At 37.5% G+C, this 13915-nt stretch overlaps 1 protein-coding gene across 3 annotated transcripts in view; it reads right to left on the bottom strand.

The window, feature by feature from the left end:
* The window catches only part of cntfr (ciliary neurotrophic factor receptor), a 308603-nt gene that overhangs the window by 193441 nt on the left and 101247 nt on the right, over positions 1-13915 (bottom strand). For 2 of the 3 annotated variants that reach the window (XM_023961135.1, XM_023961133.1), the window contains exon 3: positions 6277-6358. In XM_023961135.1, the coding sequence (XP_023816903.1) occupies positions 6277-6358 (82 nt within the window). Of the gene's footprint in view, positions 1-6276; positions 6359-6542; positions 6639-13915 lie in introns of those variants that run through there. The other variant, XM_023961134.1, reaches the window with a different exon arrangement.

The raw sequence follows: 13915 nt of genomic DNA, 5'->3' as shown, positions 1-13915 counted from the left end.
TTGAATATCACCCTTCGTTGTTTTCTTCCCTCTTTAACACTGCATACATGTTCCGTGGAAATATTAGTATTACTTTTTGTTTGTATGTAGGAAACTTGTTTCATTAGAGAATCTAAAGAGACACTGAGTAATCTATTCTGGTAAATGAGTTCTGGATCAAGTCAAACTACGTTCAGGCTAACTATAAATAACTGTATGTGTCAGGGGTCTGCAACCTGAATTACAGAGCCACATGTGGATCTTTTACCCCTGCATTGGGACTTGGGGTGCACTGGATTAAAAGGCGGACTTTTAATTTCTGGAAAAATGTAAGGATTTTAAGAATACCTTATGTTTTGAAAAATGCTTTAATGGTTATTGAATTAGCTCTTATTTGATCTAGTTGAGAGTGACCACAGGTGGTAAAATAAACTTTTTTTCTACTGTTGCTGCTGACATTACCTACTACATTTTCTGCACTGGCATGAGTGGCATAAGGTGTTTTTTTTTCGTAAAAGAAAGCCTTATAAAACCTCTGTTAACAGTTATAAACTTTCATATTTTTTTTAAAAATTTGTTTGTATTTTTATGTTGTTTTATGTCAAAAATCAAAAATGTATTTATATCTGTCATAATAGTAACAATAACATAAAAAAAAAACATATTTTATTTTTTTCTAAACAGTGAGATGAGACTTTGTGGATCCTATTGGGTTAGAGTCAGAAATTGAATCAAATGGAGTGTTGAAGGTTGCAGACCCCTTTATTGGTGACAGTATCTCTGTTAAAAACAAATGATCGGAGAGAAACTGACCTCCAGTTTTGATTAACAAACTCTTGTTTTAAATAGATGAAGTTGTTACGTTTAAGGAAAAACACACCTAAAGGTATGTTCATACTGAGCGCAATTCAAGTGGCAGGACCCGATGATCTGTCAGCAGTGCGTTTTGGGCATTGCGTTACAATGTTTCCACAGTTCAAGTATTTGAACTTTGGCAAAGAATTTAGTTCACTTCAACCAATTAGGAACTCAGCTTTGGCCTGATGATGATGTGTTCAGTAGATGGAGTCCAAAACCAACACATCTTTATGTTAACTTTAAGATGTTTTTCTTATTTGCATGGAGATAATCATGAGAATGTCCTCTAATTTTATTACTTATTTTTGTTTTTCTCTCCTCTGACTAATACGGGACAGCAAGTTGTCAAATTGGGTCATAGAGACACGGAAGTACCGCTGAAAGTTGCCGTCATTTTGATGCAGCTCCTGCAGTCGATGTTAAACTTCACAGGACTGGGAGAGTCTCTGAATGATCCATGAACCCAGACATGGGTTGTGTTTGAATTCCTTCACTACTCACTAGATTGTGAACTGGATAGTACGTTTACCATTTTTTCGGGGTGTCTAAGTCTACAATTAAAAAATCAAGTACCATAGAAATGTCCCAGAAGTCTCTCTGAAAAAAACTAGTGTGCATCGTTCACTAGATTGGCGTATATAGACCACAATACATTGCGTCTAAACGTTTTTTAATGTGAAAAATACTTTGTCTAAATGTATTTTTAATAAAGATCCAGGTTTATGTAGTTAGAAAAACTTGACTTTCACAGAGATTTTTTAAAAGGATTTTAATGGTTTTTGTGGGTCAAAACCTGAAATCTACATAAACTTGTGAGACAGCTCAGCTTGTCCTGTTTTTTTATTTTTAAGAACTGTTGCTCCTCTGGCAGAACATCCTGCTTTCCCTCCATTACAAATAAGTATAAATGACGCTCTTGATCCTTGAAAGGAGTCTTATTTTCCTTTTTGACTCAGCCTCACTCACAGGGACATTGAGATGTCAGGGGCAAGAAAGCAATTTACTTAAGACTTTCAGGAAGGAGTCTCATGACTTGGACGTGTCTTTCCAGCAAAAGCTAAAAACATAAGAAGCAAACGATTTTGACGTTCTATGTCCCGCAGCAGTCGTGGACTGTTTTTGGAATTCTTCTTTCCAACTGCATGTCAGAGCAAAATGTCGGCACCTGCCACATGCTCAAAAATACATCAAAATTTGCACGCACCTAAAACATGGTAAAAATTACATTTTGGCATTGTGAACATTCCCCATCACCACACCGAAAAAAAAAATAAAATAAAAAAGAAGACATCACAATGGAGGAAACCGTGAAAATGAATTGGGACAAAATCTCTTATAGGACTCAAACAATACTTCAAAATCTACGAATGAAACCAAAACACATGTATTGGAATGAAAACATTACGTTTAGAAATTGTTATTATACGGCCATTTTGTTTCTAAGTGAAATTTTGCAATTTTCACATTTTTCCTCAATATCTGAAAAGAAACTTTTGTTTGAGCGATCTTAACAAACTTTTCCATTTATGCTAACCTTTTAAGACACAACCAGAGTTTCATTGACCTTTGACTTCGGAAAGAGGCTGCCATCTTAAATAAATCAATCAATAAATAAACAAGCATTAAATTCAAACTATAGACATTTTGATCTATCGCCCTCCCAACTCCTTAAGCATCGTTGGAAAGCTTTTTGTGGAAAAGCAGCTTGGGAATTGGGAAAATTAGAAGTTTTGGCGAGCTTGCAAAAGTGGTGTTTCTGTGAGGCTCACATATTCTTACTGGAATATTGTGAAAATATAAAAGAACAAAGCAGTATAACATATGATATTAACATATTAGGAATTTGGGCTGAAAAAATCCCAGTTTATTTTTGCAAATTCTTTTAAAAGTTACATAAACATACATGTTCATCATCCTAAGGTGACCAAGGATTTGACCCGAATGGCTCTAAAACATTAAATAAAGTTAAAGTAAGTTTTTTTTAACTGAATTTGTCATCTGCAGCTCTGACCAGGGTGGGACGGCAGAAGGGGCGAGTGAGGGCGTGTAGCAGCCGCTCTGCCAGTGAGGGGGAGGTCAAAAGGGCAGAAGAGGGTAGCTCCTTGGGGCCATACATCACCGCTCGCGGCTTTCAATTGTTTCTCTATGACTTTTCTTGTGTCTTAGTAACCTCATCAATACTGTCCATCTCCATGCACATCACCACACCTTTTGTTTTTTAAGCAATTCTACTGGATTCACAGTCCAAAAAATGAAAAAAAAAAAACGAAAAAACAACAAAAAAAATGTAATTCACATTATTTCAGGGGGTGACATTTTTTCACTGACAGGTTTAGTTTTTTTCTCACCTTTGTTCTTTGTTATACCTCTGTCATTTGAAAGGCCGATTGATAGAGACTATCATGTGTGTTTTTAGATTCTCTTGCCAAGTTTTCTCCCAACATGCTTGTCAATGTGAATCATTTTCAAACCTTTTTCTTTTTTTAATATTGTATTTTAACTTACATCAAGAGAAAAAAACACTTGTCTGTAACAATTTGATTACATTGACTTCATTTTTTCTTCTGTCTATGCTGCAACACACAATAGTTGCTTTCCCCTTCTTCTCATTTGTACTTGTATAACTTCTGACTTGCCCCTGAGTCCCATTTTGCCCCACCCTTTATCATTTCCTCCTTATAAATCCATTTCCCCATCTCCTCGTTTTCAGGACAACATGCACATCTGCTGATGTGAAGCTTGTGTCTATTTGTTCTACTCCGACTGCAGATGTTTTCTATCAGTTTCTTATTGTTTTTGCTCTCCGTCGCACTGCTGTCATCAATTACAATGTCTTTAACAGATTTCCTACATCGTCCATGTCACAGACACACACGAGTCACAGACAATGTTTGTTTTCCCCTACATGTAGATTTCCCACCAATCGAGTCTGACTTAACAAGAGAGTTCACCCCACTACCATCCCTCACATCTCCCTCTAAATGTGTGAACGTGCACACGCGTTGCGCTGAATTTGTCCGCGTGTGTGGGTCTGTGCGCTTTTGCACTGCACACTGTTTGCCAAGCGAGTCATACCTTGGGGAATCCTGTCAATCAAGGAAGCTGGCAATTTGTCAGGGAAACTAGGCACTTTGCAAGACAGACAGATGTGTAAATGTGTGTGTGTTGAGTTCATCTGTGTGTGTCAGAGTTTGGATGCCAGTGTACATACTAATGTTGCCTTGTTGCTTGCCAGTCTTTAGGTTTGTACACATTACGCAGCTGCATGGCTCAGTTGGCTGCATGTACAATAGACCTGGTGCATGGGAAACCAGGGTTGGTTTTCACAGGGGGCATGTTGAGCTTCATCCATTATGGGTCCTTAGGCAAGACCCTTCAGGACATAAAACCCCCAAAAAACTGAGTATAAGTCGTAAATGCCAAAAATTAAGAAGACAAATTCATATGTAAGTCACTCTTTTTGGAGAATTTTTGGAGAAACCTGTTTAACAAAATACGGAAGCCAGAATGGACATTTCATCTTACAGGCAAATCATAATAATTAAATTGTTACCTAGAATAGACTGACGCTTCACTACTGCAACCATTGTTAGTTTCTTGATAGATAGACAGACTACAGTCCCCTCTTGCAGTTGTTAGTAAAATATATATGTAAAATGAACACATGAGCCTATTTATTAAACAAAAAAACCCATACAAGTCACACCTGAGTATAAAGCTATGTTTATATACACTGCTCCCTGCAACAGGCGGTCACTTTCAATAAAAAAATATATGTTCATGCAAGTATAGTGCATTTCAGGCTTTTGCGTTCAAAACTCTTAAGTTCACATGAAGCTACGTACATTTTTAGGATGATTTCTGGGCTCTATGTACAAACTGCATGGCCACTGAATGTGGGTTAAACCAAGTCGAAATTTGACCAATCAGGGATTCGTATTTGTTAGTGACGCAAAATTAATAATTGCAGTTTGAGCCTGGCTGGAATTATATGACACAGAGTCTTTGATTTATCAGAATATATCTGTGAAAGAAAAAGTCTTGAGCAAAGCTCACTAAATTTGAACTGCTACGACATTTAGCACACACCCTTTTCCAACTGTAGGTGGCAGACAACCGCCAGTGAACAGTAGAAAATGAAAAAAAAGAAGAAAAAGCCCCTCCCTGCTTGTCCAGTGTGAACAGCAAGGGCTAAATCTCTGCTTTTAGCGTGTTCTTGAACGTGCGTCACATGCCCATAGATTTAGTTGCACCCCCAGGCAAACTATGCAAGAGGTTACAACTTAAACTGCGGAAAATACAGAATATTGAATCATTATTTTTCTATTCCTATTTAACTGTCTGCAACCTCTTAAAAGGAGTGGAAACCTTTAAAACACTGCTTAAGTTTCTATAGAAAAGCTGCTAGAAAATATACGTTTTATGGAAATAATTAAAAATTCCATTTCAGCTAAGCTAACCAGTACCTTTGGAAAACCAAAGTTTAAAAAACAAACATGGTTTTTATCTTTCACACATGCAATGCAGAATTGAAGATAAAAGCTTTGTTTTTTTTCCACTCACTATTAATCTTCTGCTGGCACTGCATTTTCTCAGCTTTCTATCAAACTACATCAGTCTTCTCTTTTTTCACCATGTCCCTCCTAAACGTACCTTCTCAGCTGCTTTTACTTGAGTCCAAGTCAACCCTCCTGTGTGTGTGTGTATGTGTGCGTGTGGCAGTTATGTGCGTCCCTCGTGACACAGTGATGTGAGTCACTGGGGACTCATTGACTTCCTTAAACTCATTCTGCGGGTCAGCTGACATAAACGGGCCAGTAACATCAGTTTGTACATTATGGTTACTTTTTTAAAAAACTCAAGTTAGAAAGAAACTCTCATGTCCAATACACACTTTGTGCAGAAGCCGCTGCATCTTGTATTTTTAGCATCTCTTCTCTCCTTCAGAAGCTCCGTTCCTGAAACATGACCTGAGTTTGGTCTTTGTTTGATTCCTTGTTTGCACTCATGCCCTTCTTGGAGAAGTGGCTAAACGACACACTCTGCTTAGGGAGACACTGCCAAGCTTGTTACTGTGTCTCTTGGAATAGCAAGGTGAAACTAAAGTGAATGGTATAGATTTATTTTTAAAGCTGCATCTCTTACCTAACAATGTTTAAAAGATACATTCTAGCGTCAGATATGAACTATTTAAATACCAAGTTGAAAAGTATAATAGCACAGTACTGAAGCGACAATGACCCAAAACTCCAACAGCAAGACCAGCTGAAAGTACAAAGATGAGCACAGAAGAGCCGAAGTAAGAAGTAAAATAATTGAAACCCTGTTACACATTTTGAACTCAAGGGTGACCACACAAATCAAATAAGAAAAGGACACAGACCAGGCCAAAGTGGAGGAATGGAGCAGCGTCATAAAGGAGTTCATATGAATACTCACCGAGCTGAGTGCGTTTCTGAGCGTAGACTACCACCACTGCAGCCAGAACTACACAGCACAGCGATGTCACAAGGTTTGCCATCTGCAGACACACACAGCAGAGTTATCAGAGCATGTGAGAGCCAGTACATGAGCGCATCTGCTGGTCACCCTGATTGACAGACTCAACCCCATGTAAATGATGGAGGGTTCTTGTCTACTTTAGTTTGTCTTTTGCTCTATTAAGGCCTTTTAAGGGGCTTTTTTCCTGCTGTACAATGTCCTACCTGTCAAGCTCCCTTGTTTCCTCTCTTTAAGCCTCCCACTTTTGTTTTTTCTAACTGTATTCTCTTTCTTCTGCATGTCACTCTGCCTTGTTAATTCTGACTGGAGGGGCCTGTTCAACAGCCTAATGGGTCCATCCTCTCTGGGATGGGCTATGGCCAGCAGCTCTTAAAGGTGTAGCACACCATAAATAAACACAGTGGCTCTATTTAAAACAACAAAATCTGTTTAGTCTTAATGTTGCCTCATATTAAGTCTTGGCGAAGCTCAGTTAGTAAATGAGTGCTGAGTTAAAAGGGGTTTCCATCAAATGCAGTGGAACACATGCTCATTCTACCTTCTTGCTGAGAGACAAATGAGAGAAATAGTAAGTTCCCGGGACATATACTTTAGTTCACTCATCCATTTCCATTTCATCCTTTTCTATCATTGACTTTATTTCTTTATTTTCAGGATAAACTCTTGATTTTATTGATTCTTGACACCTTGATCTTTCTCTTGATCTTTGGTTTGATATTGCAGATCACTGTTAACTCCTTTAAAGTTTTGACATTCTTTTGATAACCAACATTTTTCAGTTACACAATTAAAGTAAAAACCTAACAAAGATGAACATTTTACAAATACTATTTGTGAACCCACTATGTTCTGATGATGAAAATGTGGATGGTTTATAAGAAAAGAAAGCGAAAATTACTTTTTTTCGCCAAAATGTGTCAAATACAATGCATTGTGGTCTATATTTGTCAATCTAGTGAGCATCAATGCACACTAGATTGACAAATTTTTGCAAGGACTTCTGGGAATTTTCTAGGGCACTCGGTTTTGGGATTGTAATGGCGGACACACTGTAAAGTTCAGTTCAGTTTCCAGTGTTATTTAAAACAGTAGTCCCTAACCTTTTTAACGCCACAGACCAAACAAAAAATGTAGGCGGATGAATAAAACAGCAACACTACGATGAAAGGGGAACAGAGACGTGACAAGACAAACCCTCAGCTTTTATTTTGACACGCATTCTAAAGAATTGTCTATTAAATGTAGCTTTCTTTTTTTGGAAGTGGAAGGCTCCTCTTCTGTCTCCTGGTGGGGTTTTTTCCCCTTGGCAAAGAAACTTTCCAAAGATGTTTGTTTTTTACTCATTTTGTTAGCTCCCGGGTTGTATTTTAGCGGTAAGCTGTTACGTGAGCGAGAAGAGCGCCTTGGCCTCCGTCAAGAGTGACATAGACGGATGTAACAGAGAATTGGGCAAATTCTTAAAATAAAAACATCTTTCAGATTCCGAAATAAATAAAACGGAAGTAATCTAAGTTATTTATTCTTTCTCTGCGGCCCGGTACCAAATGACCCACGGACCGGTACCAGTGCGGGGGTTGGGAACCGCTGATTTAAAAGAAATAAATTAAGGCTTTTAAGTGTGGCTTATAGTGCGGAAAACATGGTAATTAAAATGATTCATCTTTTACCAAGTTTTGATTTTATGTATATATGTATACATATATACACAGAGAGAGAGAGAGAGATTCCTTTTTGCCCAACATCTAAATGATATTAGTTGATCCAGTGCTTTTTTGTAGCAGACCTTTCTCTAACATGCTTCACTTGCCTTTTTGTTGTTGTTTTGTTTTAAATTTAGACCCCCCCTTAACTTTAAACTGTCGAGGAGACATCCTGGACAGCCTGGCTGGAGATTCTTTGAATTTACCAGCATAAATAAAACAGCAAAGCTGGGTAAAGTTTTATTTATTTTTTTTCTTTATTGGGTTGTCTCTATGTGTCCTCTGGTAGTTGGAGAGATAGTTGTCTAAATTGTACATCTCAAAAGATTCCCTTGCTGCTGGGTTGTGCCCTGAGTGAGGTGTGTCTGCGTGTGAAGAACAGAGTGAGCACACCAAATAGAGCCTAAAAAGAGAGTAAAAACCCTTGTTCTTTCTGTAGCTGGGCTCCAACTGTTCCAGTCGTCTGTCATATCTCATCACATCTTGCTCTATCTCCACATTTGTGTGCCCTCTTTTTCCTTGTTTCTGACACTCCTCTCTTTTTGTCTCCTCAACTTTTTCCTTACATCACTCCTTATATTATTTCTAGTTCGTTCCTGCTAAGGCAGAACAACGGTACAACATGTTAAGGCAGATGCCCAGAGGGAAAAAAAATTCATGAAAAAATAATCGCTATATAGTGACGTTGAAGAACATGAAAATGCTTTTATAATGTGACTAAAATGTCAAAAAGTGATTTAACAGACAAAGACATTAAAAACTCCGGAGGATTGTTCATGAATTTCTCAAAGGGGAAAAAAAAAACATCTCAGTGGAAAAGCTTTCAAGTTTAGCCCAACATCTTTGGAGCAAAACAAACATATAGACCTGTATTTGAGATAGATAAACATTGGGTAAAATATGAGATGATATTGCTGAAGTGTAGGTCAGGCGCTTACTTAAACAATAAAACTGAGAAAGCATGTTGCGTCATGTATTGAAATAAAAAAAACGAAAGTATTTACAATGAATTCAGCCCAACTATTGTCAATTAATGCTCTGTTCTTCGAAAAAGTAAAGGTTATGAGTCGCATTAATTTGATGTGGGTTCAGGAAAGGTCATGGCTCGTGCTTCAACATATTCTTTTTACATGGTTAATTTTAGAACATTTTTTCTGTAGATTCCTCCGTGGATCACTGTCCAAAAAAAACAAGGTTACAAAATGTGTCTGAAAGTCAAACGGAAAAGTATCCATTTTTAATACCATTTTTGTCAAACCAGTACAAGCTTATCTGTTGCATTACCAGTATATGTTCTTTAGGCGTTCTTATATTATATGCATATCTTTTCTTTTTTCCTTCAGTTCCACATTGGGGTTAGAAGTTTGCGTCAGTCTGATTATTCTGGGAGGTTGTGAGGAGAAAGGTTAGAGCCTCCTGCCTAAATTCTTACCACAACAAGAATTTACGACGTGAACAGGTGCCCACACCCTGTTCCACCGCCAATAATGACAGAAGACAAGAACTTGGCCAACAGAATGACAGTAATGAACACTGAGAACCTCTACGGAATGTACAAAAAACAGAAATAGCACCTTAAAAGTTTACAAGTTCTTTTCAGTATTTACTTACCCCCATTACTAAGTTAAAGGACACATTTCTAGTCCTTATTTTCCATACTATAAGGTGCACTTAAAAGCCTTCATTTAAAAAAAAAATTGCCTTGTGGATTAATTCTGGTTGTGCTTACTGATTATGAAGCGATTTTAAAAGGTATACAGCGCTCTGTCAAAATGTCAGTCTTTAATTTATATATATATATATTTATTTTAGTTGCAAACAAATTTGGGTGTTGTTGTGAATACTCTAAACTGTTTTGTTTTAGGTGTTACTAACAAGGTTGGGAGTTAGCGTAGTCCCAGTAATGTTTATTTTAGTGGTTTCAGTCTGTTTTTTTACGTGTTGCAAACAAGGTTGGGAGTTACAGGAATTGTGAAAACACAAACAAGGCTAATGTGTAGCATGTCACAAGCAAGTTCTAGAATTAATGTAGTTAGTAAAGTCTGACTGATTTATGGAAATATTTTGTCTCACTTCATGGGCCTTTCTGTTCGGTTTACCTTACATATTACATAAGTTCAAAAATAGACCATTCATTGACGATGCACCATACCCAGGGCACCCTATGGTGATGAAAATATGGTAGATTTTTTGAAAACTGGTCTGATACATACAATTTTTTTTGTTCATTTCATTTTAAATCTTATGTGCAAACAACCGCACAGAACTATTGCACCTGGTTAATTACCTGTTGAAAGCTGCTCCTTTAAATTTAAGCACACAAATTTAAGCAAAAACTGACATCCTTTTTTTTATCTTTAAAAGAAAGAAATGGTGGCACCAAGTTTGCATGCAGGGTAATCACAATAATTCAAAGATTGTGTGTGCATTTGTGTGCCTACTTATGCGCTGGTGAGTGATTGGCAGCTCATATGTATTTCATTTGAACAAAAAGTGAAAAGAGTGACAGGGGGTGAAATTAAAATTGCATCCCTTGTCAGGGCATCACAATCCCCATCTCAGCTCTTCATTTTCTAAGTGCTGGTTTGCCAATCAAAACTAAAACCTGTGTGTGTGTATGTGTGTTTCCTCGAAACAGTGGGGGTATTTAGTCCGTCTAGCAGAAAACAATACATTTTGGAAAACTGACAGCTTCAGATCGCTCACATAATAACAGCCCACAGGCGGTTACTGCTGCAATCACACAAACTCAACACAACACCTCCTGCCTTTTCCAACCCATCCATTTCTCCTCAGACCTTCTGTCTGTCCTCGTCTTCTCTACCTTCCTATTCCATATTTATTTATTCAGTTCTTATTGGGAAGGAAAAGGCTGAATAGGCAGGATTCCTTGCCTGCTTAATTAAAATATATAATTCATTTGTGTCAAATGATTTTTACCTCTTCTTTTTTTATAGAGTCCGATTTGGGAACATTTGCATTTAAATTGGAAAGCCAGGAGGGAAATGCACGTGGGGGCTAAGATGTGTTTGTGAAGACTGAAGGTGTCCTTTTTTTCCCAAACAAATGCCCCAATATACACAGGATTTATTTTTCCCCCCTTTTTCTTCTCTTTTCCCAAAAAGACAGTTTCAACCCTATATAACCATTCACATCATATTTGATGCACACATTTTGGAGACCCCTGTCTCATTATGGTGATCGAAACTCCCCATGAAACCTATTGTAAATAACTGGGTCCATGTTTTTTGCCCTGTAGTGAATCATAATTCCAACATAGAGGCAGCATGGGCTTTTGATGTTCATTTCAACATGGCTGCTATCATAAAAGTCTAAAAAATACTTTCGGCGGGAAAGGTTTTGCTAACTTTCAAATCTTTATGGTGAGTACAATTCTGAGTTTGGTATTCGTTTATTTTTAAATAACTACTTACTGTATTAAAAGACTCAAAAATATTGTATCCTGTATAACACAGTTAGGCTGCACCATGTTAAAAATGTGTGGATCAAATTTGAGATAGTGGGTAAATAAGGTACTCTTTTCCTGGACACTCATTTCAATATTTTTGCATCTTAACCCTTGTGCTATCTTAGATTACCCCACCCTTACATTGACGTGTATATGTATGTATATATATATATATATATATATATATATATATATATATATATATATATATATATATATATATATACATTGCATGTGTCTATATTTTTCCATACGAAAAGACCAAACTATCCATTTCAGCAAGCCAACAATAGACAAAATATCTCATCACAAACTGGTCTGCAGTGAAAATATAAAGAAGTGATCCTTCCGGTAATAAATGGGCCCCTTCACTTAGAGCAAGACCAACCCTCAGGAGTAGCAAACCAGGCTATTGCATGTACACAAGAAACTCAAGATAAATGACTTAAATTGTTATCTTTGAGGCCATCCCTTAAAGAGAGACATCCATCATTTACTGAAAAAAATGTTGCCTGTTACCGTGACAACAACAATATCAAAACAAATGAATGGATTTTTGTGTGTGTGTGTTAGCTGCCCTTTTATTCAGAAATTCTTAGAGGTACTGAGGAAAGACTAATGGATCTTACAGGTAAGAATGGGACATGTGAAGCCCAGATTGGGGTGCATTTTTCCAGCTGGGTTGCAGTCGGGAGGATGATCATTCAGCTGAAACCGTCTTGTTTCGCACCTTCCAAAGCCTCTTATGCTTTCATACACAGAATTGCATCAACACAACTCAATGGGCTGGGAACAAAAGTGTGACACAGTGTCTGATGGCGATGGGAGACGGAATAAAACAGGCAGCAAAAACACATTTCTCTGGAGGCTCCAACCTTGAAAAAACAAAACCCGTGTATCCAAAAGTTCCAAACACAGACACAAAATATGATCAAGCCTGAAAGTAATTTAGAAATGTGACGTAAAGTCATGAAACTCCAGTGTAGTTGAACAAAGGCAAGATCTCTGTGGAAAACTGGAACTTTTTGTTCTAAAGCTCAGTACAGACTTCATTTTGCATAAATTCTTTATATGGTACTTCTTTTCTCCACTGTGATTTTCTGAGTATGTTACTCTTTTTATGTCAAAGCATTTGGAGTTTTAAAACACAAAGGGTTAAAAACCAGAGAAGTTCTCTACACAGATGACCCAACCTTTTTCAGGCCACAGAGCAGTTTAACCCTTGTGCCATCCTAGGCACTTTAACAGTGGGAGTTAGGTCATCTAGACCCACTAGACTAGACAGTGCTCTGAACCTTTTTTCTTCAATGATTTATGATCTTCACTGGTGTCCATGGATTACATGAAATCTTTCCACCTTTATCCACCTTTATTACGGTAGGGAGAACACATCAATGTAAGGGTGGGGTCATCTATGATAGCACAAGGGTTATTGTCTGGCTTACCTTGACTTTTCAGGGTAAAGTTTAACTTTATCCTCTGTAAAATATCTGCAGCTGATTTAAAATGTATTTGTACACTCAATTTAGTGTACAATCGGCAGCTGGGTAGCTCGGTTGGTAAGGGTTTGATTCCCGGAGAGGAATAAACAATGGTCCTGGGGGCAATAACCATATCAATGGCGAGCAATTAACATCACCCAGTGGGGGTCCTTGGGCAAGACCCGCTACTGCCTCCTGAGTGCAGTTCAGCTGCAGTTTACCGCTCCCCCAGGGGATGGGTCAAATGCGGAGAATAATTTCCCATTGTGGGATAAATAAAGTATCAATTATTAATTATTATTATTAGGAACAAATACAATGTGATATAGATTTCCCCTAAACCCATAATTGTCAAGGTGAAAGCTAAGAAATTGGATGCTAACTTTAACCTCTGTCACTAAAACAGTTATTTTCTAAAATTAATAATAAATGTGAATCCAATTTTTGAGAAACTAGCAGACTAGCAGCATCCTCGTTACATTAGACAACTGGTTACTGAATGTTATACATTATTATTATGGTGTGCGGATCAACTGTTGCAATAAATCCACATTTAAAGTAAATACTCCTGAATTTTGTTTGTCAAATGTGGCTTTCTTTTATTTCAAAGTCAAAGGCTCTTCTTATGTTTCCTACAGGGTTTTTTCTGTGAAATTAAACTTCCCAAAAATATTAGATTTTTGTTACTTTTGCTAGTTTAATGACCCACTCCATTGGAAATCATATTTTTGGTGTTTTTAACATGCATGTAGCATTTTTCTTATGATGGAAGACATGTCTTAAGGAATTCAAGAATAAAAGTGCGCTTATTTCTTTCTCCAAATAACATTGGATGAGAAGCAGATGAAAACCGGATGTTTGAAAAAGCTCAGACTTATGACGCAGCTACTGCCATGGGTGGGCCAAGGTCTCTCTTTCTCTGCTCC

This window comes from Oryzias latipes, chromosome 12 (genome assembly GCF_002234675.1).
Source record: "Oryzias latipes chromosome 12, ASM223467v1".
In the NCBI taxonomy this organism is placed as follows: domain Eukaryota; kingdom Metazoa; phylum Chordata; class Actinopteri; order Beloniformes; family Adrianichthyidae; genus Oryzias; species Oryzias latipes.
The sequence above is the reverse complement of the archived record's forward strand: the minus strand, read 5'-3'. Positions and strand labels throughout refer to the sequence as shown.